Genomic DNA, 6599 nt, shown 5'->3' on the forward strand with positions numbered 1-6599 from the left:
TGTTGGCCTATTGGAGGAGGGCAATGCTGGCCTATTGGAGGAGGGCAATGTTGGCCTATTGGAGGAGGGCAATGTTGGCCTATTGGAGGAGGGCAATGCTGGCCTATTGGAGGAGGGCAATGTTGGCCTATTGGAGGAGGGCAATGCTGGCCTATTGGAGGAGGGCAATGTTGGCCTATTGGAGGAGGGCAATGCTGGCCTATTGGAGGAGGGCAATACTGGCCTATTGGAGGAGGGCAATGCTGGCCTATTGGAGGAGGGCAATACTGGCCTATTGGAGGAGGGCAATGTTGGCCTATTGGAGGAGGGCAATGCTGGCCTATTGGAGGAGGGCAATGTTGGCCTATTGGAGGAGGGCAATGTTGGCCTATTGGAGGAGGGCAATGTTGGCCTATTGGAGGAGGGCAATGTTGGCCTATTGGAGGAGGGCAATGTTGGCCTATTGGAGGAGGGCAATACTGGCCTATTGGAGGAGGGCAATACTGGCCTATTGGAGGAGGGCAATGTTGGCCTATTGGAGGAGGGCAATGTTGGCCTATTGGAGGAGGGCAATGCTGGCCTATTGGAGGAGGGCAATGTTGGCCTATTGGAGGAGGGCAATGTTGGCCTATTGGAGGAGGGCAATGCTGGCCTATTGGAGGAGGGCAATGTTGGCCTATTGGAGGAGGGCAATGTTGGCCTATTGGAGGAGGGCAATGCTGGCCTATTGGAGGAGGGCAATGCTGGCCTATTGGAGGAGGGCAATGTTGGCCTATTGGAGGAGGGCAATGCTGGCCTATTGGAGGAGGGCAATGTTGGCCTATTGGAGGAGGGCAATGCTGGCCTATTGGAGGAGGGCAATGCTGGCCTATTGGAGGAGGGCAATGCTGGCCTATTGGAGGAGGGCAATGCTGGCCTATTGGAGGAGGGCAATGCTGGCCTATTGGAGGAGGGCAATGCTGGCCTATTGGAGGAGGGCAATGTTGGCCTATTGGAGGAGGGCAATGCTGGCGGGGCATTATCACTTCATTCCTTCATTAATCTTTCCCCTGACGGTGATGATGACAGACAGGGTGTGTTTTCCCCCTGACGGCGATGATGACAGACAGGGTGTGTTTTCCCCCTGACGGTGATGATGACAGACAGGGTGTGTTTTCCCCGACGGTGATGATGACAGACAGGGTGTGTTTTCCCCCTGACGGCGATGATGACAGACAGGGTGTGTTTTCCCCCTGATGGTGATGATGACAGACAGGGTGTGTTTTCCCCCTGACGGTGATGATGACAGACAGGGTGTGTTTTCCCCCTGATGGTGATGATGACAGACAGGGTGTGTTTTCCCCCTGACGGTGATGATGACAGACAGGGTGTGTTTTCCCCCTGACGGTGATGATGACAGACAGGGTGTGTTTTCCCCCTGACGGTGATGATGACAGACAGGGTGTGTTTTCCCCCTGACGGTGATGATGACAGACAGGGTGTGTTTTCCCCCTGACGGTGATGATGACAGACAGGGTGTGTTTTCCCCCTGACGGTGATGATGACAGACAGGGTGTGTTTTCCCCCTGACGATGATGATGACAGACAGGGTGTATTTTCCCCCTGACGGTGATGATGACAGACAGGGTGTATTTTCCCCCTGACGGTGATGATGACAGACAGGGTGTATTTTCCCCCTGACGGTGATGATGACAGACAGGGTGTGTTTCTGGGCAGGTGGTTCAGACCTTTACACTCATAGGTGAGATAATCTAGCATGTTCAGTCACATTTGGAAAAGCAAGAAAATTATATTTCATCCACTTCAAAACATCTTCTCTAAAATTAATCTTTGATTTTTTCCCCTAATATTATTACTTTATAAAGTAGCAGTACCATGCCTTCAGGCCTACTGATGCTGCCTACTACCTACATAATAAAGGGAGAGGGGATCATGGATCAGGGAGATAGGTTGGTGGGAGAGGGGATCATGGATCAGGGAGATAGGTTGGTGGGAGAGGTTATAACTAAAGGATAGAAAGAAAGTTTTGTTTTAAAATGTCTCATCTTTTCCCTTTTGTTTCAATAAAGGGTTCAGTTTCCTCTAATCAAAAGCTTTTGTGTGATTCAATTAAGGCTTCTAAGTGTTCATGTGTTTTTATCACCGTCCTTGCGGCCAGCAGGCCCATGGACCTTGGGCGCCCAGGCAGTGAGCTGAGGAGCTGGGACCGGGCCAGGCCTGGTGGCCCCTCATTGGAAGGCCTGGTGAAAGCGAGGCAGGGTGGTCGTGCTGAGGCTGGAGCTAAACACTGGCGGGAGAGTGTGCAGGGGCCCTAGACCCAGGCCCCCGCTGGAGCCCTGCTGCTCCTGAGGTTGAGGTTGCAAAGAGGTAAGAGGTGCGGCTGCAGCTGTGGCAACGGTGTGGGGCTCGGCAGCATGCAAGGATGAGGATGACGAAGAGGAGGAAGAGGAGGAGGCAGGGGTAGACGAGGTGTAGCTCATGACAAGCCCTGCTGTGCTCATGGGGGCGTTGTATGGGGGCAGGTTGGGGGGCAGGTTGAGGGGCAGGAAGCCCAGCAGGTGAGAGAAGTCCATGTTAGCAGCGCACAGAGCCTCAGCGATGACAGCAGGGCTCTTGGACAGGAGGGGGTCCCCACACAGCTCGTCTGTAAGGCCTGAGGGGTGCTCTAGTCCCTCCTTGGGGGGCGAGGAAGCAGCATGATGATGATCGCCTGAGTGGTGGCCCGGCAGCCCACTCTGCAGATCCATGAGAAAGCTCTCCATCTCCACTTTGAGAGGCTTGTCCAGCAGGTATGAGGTAGATCCCAGCTGGTACTTGGGCGGCGGCTGGGCGTGCTGTTGCTGCTGGTGCTGTTGGGGCTGCTGCAGGTGAGGCAGCGGGGGGGAGTGTTGGATGTGGTGGTGATGGTAGTGGTGGTGGTGGTGGTGGTGCGGGTGATGGGGGTGGTGGAGGGGGGGCTCCATGTGGCAGCCCATCCCCATGGCAGTGGACAAGGAGCCAGGCATCAGAGAGTGGTGGTGGCCCACCCCAGGGTTGGACATGGCCTGGAGGTGGTGGGGGTTGTACATGCCCATGGGGAAGGAGGTGCCGCTGGGGAACGGCTTGGCCAGCATGGGGTCTTTGTTGGAACCCATGCTGCACATCATGGGGCTGAGCTCCTCTTTGACAGTGCAGGGGGAGGAGCCAGAGCCCAGCATGCCTAGCATGTCCGGAGGCTCCGTCTTTATCTTCAGCAGCTCCTGAGAGTGGCTCTTCTTCACATGCCGCGTCAGGTGGTCCTTCCTGCCGAAGCGCTGGGCGCAGTACTGACACAGGAAGTCCTTTCTGCCGGTGTGGACCACCATGTGGCGACGCACGTCCTTCCGTGTGTAAAAGCGGCGGTCACAGTGGTCACACGGGTGCTTCTTCTCCTTGGCACCTCCGGAGGACTTGCCCGAGTGGCTCTTGAGATGCTCCAGCAGGGCAGGGGTAGTCTCGTAGCTCTGCAGGCACACCTTACAGGTGAGGTCCCCAGCCGTGGCTGAATGCATGGCCACATGACGCTTGTAGCCCAGCTTGGTGTTGTAGTGCTTGCCACATTCCTCACACTTGAAGGCCTCTTTGTTGGGGTCATGGGTCTGCAGGTGGTTCTTCAGGTGATCTTTGCGGTGAAACATTTTCTCGCAGAACGAGCACTGGTGAGTTTTCTGCGGAGAGTGTGTGGCCATATGCCTGGATAACGAAGAGAAAGAGAGAGAGAGAGAGAGAGAGAGAGAGAGAGAGAGAGAGAGAGAGAGAGAGAGAGAGAGAGAGAGAGAGAGAGAGAGAGAGAGAGACAGAGACAGAGACAGAGACAGAGACAGAGAGAGAGAGAGAGAGAGACAGAGACAGAGACAGAGACAGAGACAGAGAGAGAGAGAAAAAGAAAGAGAGCGAGAGAGTACATTATGATACAAGTTAGTCTGTGAAAGTGTTTTAGAGGAAATGTTAAGAGTGTAAAAACTCTTGGTGATGTTTTACCTGAACAGTTTATATTTGGAGCTGAAGGCCTTAGTGCAGTGTGGCTGGGAGCAGTGGAAGGGTTTCTCTCCCGCGTGACAGAAAGCGTGAAGCCGAAGTTTATCCTGGGAACCAAACAAAGTCCCACTGGCTCGCTCTTCCCTCTCTCCTTCTCTCTCTCTCTCTGTCCGTGGCAGGGTAGTGCCTCCGTACAGCTTGGCAGCGGCTCTTCCTTCCTCGTCCTCCGGCGTCAGTGCGGTAATATGGCGTGGGGCATCGGCGGCAGCAGCTGCCATGGCAGCCCTAGGGTGCTGTTGCCATGAAATCCCGGCCGTGGCTCCCCTGCCTTCCAGGCTCTACGTGGGCAGTGGTGGGGTGCAGTGAAGGGCGTGGCTCCAGGCGGGGCGGGTAGGCCGTAGGGGGGGGCTACGGTCTAGATAGTGCTGTTGTTGTCAATGTCTGCTGAAAAACACAAGTATTTGTGTACTTGTTTATTACTATGTGAGAACTGGTCCTTCTGTCTGTGGAGCTCCTTTTTTCACTCTCTCTCTCCCTCTCTCTCCCTCTCTTTCTCTTTCTCTTTCTCTTTCTCCCTCTCTCTCTTTCTCTTTCTCCCTCTCTCTCTTTCTCTTTCTCCCTCTCTCTCTCTCTCTCTCTCTTTCTCTCTCCCTATCCCTCTCTCTCTCTCTCTCTTTCTCTCTCCCTATCCCTCTCTCTCTTTCTCTCTCCCTCTCTCTCTCTTTCTCTCTCTCCCTCTCTCTTTCTCTCACCCAGTCCCAACGGCTATGGTTGGAGGTGAGTAGGAAATGCTTCTCTGCATCTTTATTCCCCTGTAAAGAAAAGAAAAGTGAGACATTAGTAAATCCTGTTTTTCTTATTTGAAGTGTATTCATGAATTTTGCCACAAATACACACATTTTAGCTAATGAGCCAATAAAGAATATTCCTGAACAGAGACTGGATTCAATCCGTATCGCATAATTATCATGGAAGTATCGCAGAAGATTAGAGTAAACAAATAAATGTCCAATTGAGCCGACATATTCAGCCTTTACCCTGAATGCAGTCTCCGTGAACACGGGAACATTTCATTTTAATTTCATTCTAGCTATAACACAGATCTTCCGCAATACTTTTGTGATACGGATTGAATCCAGGCCCAAATCTGAGCCTATGGACTGATATCGGTTTTCTGCTATGAAAACTTGACTTGTGACTTTTTGATGGTTACAGAGTTCCAGTACAAACACCAGTTGGACACTAGGGGGCAGTAAAGGACAATGTGACATAGTGGTACACAACTGCAAAGTGACTAATAGGAATGTCTGTTAAAATACTGTTCATTTCCAGTAGTTGAGTCATTCAGTCATCCCACTCCTCACAGTATTCATCTATGTATGTCTTATCCACTGAGCATTTGCCACATCATCATCTGTATAATATACTTTACATGTCCTTATCATGTTGTGTGGCTTAAACAAAAAAATAAATGTAGGGTGTACAAAGCAGGCATTGTGTGTGTGTGTGTGTGTGTGTGTGTGTGTGTGTGTGTGTGTGTGTGTGTGTGTGTGTGTGTGTGTGTGTGTGTGTGTGTGTGTGTGTGTGTGTGTGTGTGTGTGTGTGTGTGTGTGTGTGTGTGTGTGTGTACACATGCATGTACATGTTATGAAACAGGATAAAAGGCTCACATAATCCTACAGAAAACAGTGAATCACACTAAAGCCCTCAAGGTGTTTACGTCATTAAGCGCTTCCTAAAACCTGCTGCTTCGGTACCTGGCAGCTGCCTAATTCAACAGAGTTCTCAAACTACTGTAAAAGTCCTGGCTTTAGATGAGAACAACACTGGTCTAGTTTGTTCAGTTTAAAATGGAAATCTGTTTGTGAGGGATATTAGACTACTGTAGTTATATTTCTGGATAAAGTTTCTGAGTGCTATATAACAATAATAATAATAATCAAATCAAAGTGTATTTGTCACATGCGCCGAATACAACAAGTGTAGACTTTACCGTGAAATGCTTACTTATGAGCCCTTAACCAACAGTGCAGGACAATAAGAGGAAAATATTTACCAAGTAGACTAAAATAAAAAGTAATAATAAAAAGTAACACAATAAGAATAACGAGGATATATACAGGGCGCACCGGTACCGAGTCAGTGTGCAGGAGTACAGGCTAGTTGAGGTAATCTGTACGTGTAGGTGGGGGCGAAGTGACTATGCATTGTTATTAATAATAATAACAATAATAATAACAATAATAATAATGACAATAATAACAACAATAATAATAATGACAATAATAACAACAATAATAATAATGACAATAATAACAACAATAGTAATAATAATAATAACAATAATGATAATTAACAATAATAATAACAATAATAATAATGACAATAATGACAATAATAAAAACAATAGTAATAATGATAATAACAATAATAATAATAATAACATAATGATAATAATATGAATCATAATAAATGCCATTAAGCAGAAGCTTTTATCCTAAGCAACTTACAGTCAAGTCAAGCATACATTTGTCACACCACAGAAGTAGCACTGTTGCACCATGTCTTCCAGTCACCTCTTCGGCCTTTATGACCCCTCTCCTCCCACACAGCTAAGTCACATG

General features: G+C 49.3%; 1 protein-coding gene across 1 annotated transcript in view; it reads right to left on the reverse strand.

Moving 5' to 3' along the window:
• Positions 1–1022: 1022 nt before the first annotated feature.
• LOC139543044 (zinc finger protein PLAGL2-like) overlaps positions 1023–6599 on the reverse strand; it is a 48794-nt gene continuing 43217 nt past the window's right edge. The window contains exons 2-3 of the mRNA XM_071349156.1: positions 3979–4787; positions 1023–3690 (exon numbers count right to left, since the gene is read on the reverse strand). Of these exons, the coding sequence (XP_071205257.1) occupies positions 2208–3690; positions 3979–4253 (1758 nt within the window). The 5' untranslated portion in view covers positions 4254–4787 and the 3' untranslated portion in view covers positions 1023–2207. The remainder of the gene's footprint in view (positions 3691–3978; positions 4788–6599) is intronic.

Source organism: Salvelinus alpinus, chromosome 17 (assembly GCF_045679555.1).
Source record: "Salvelinus alpinus chromosome 17, SLU_Salpinus.1, whole genome shotgun sequence".
NCBI lineage: Eukaryota > Metazoa > Chordata > Actinopteri > Salmoniformes > Salmonidae > Salvelinus > Salvelinus alpinus.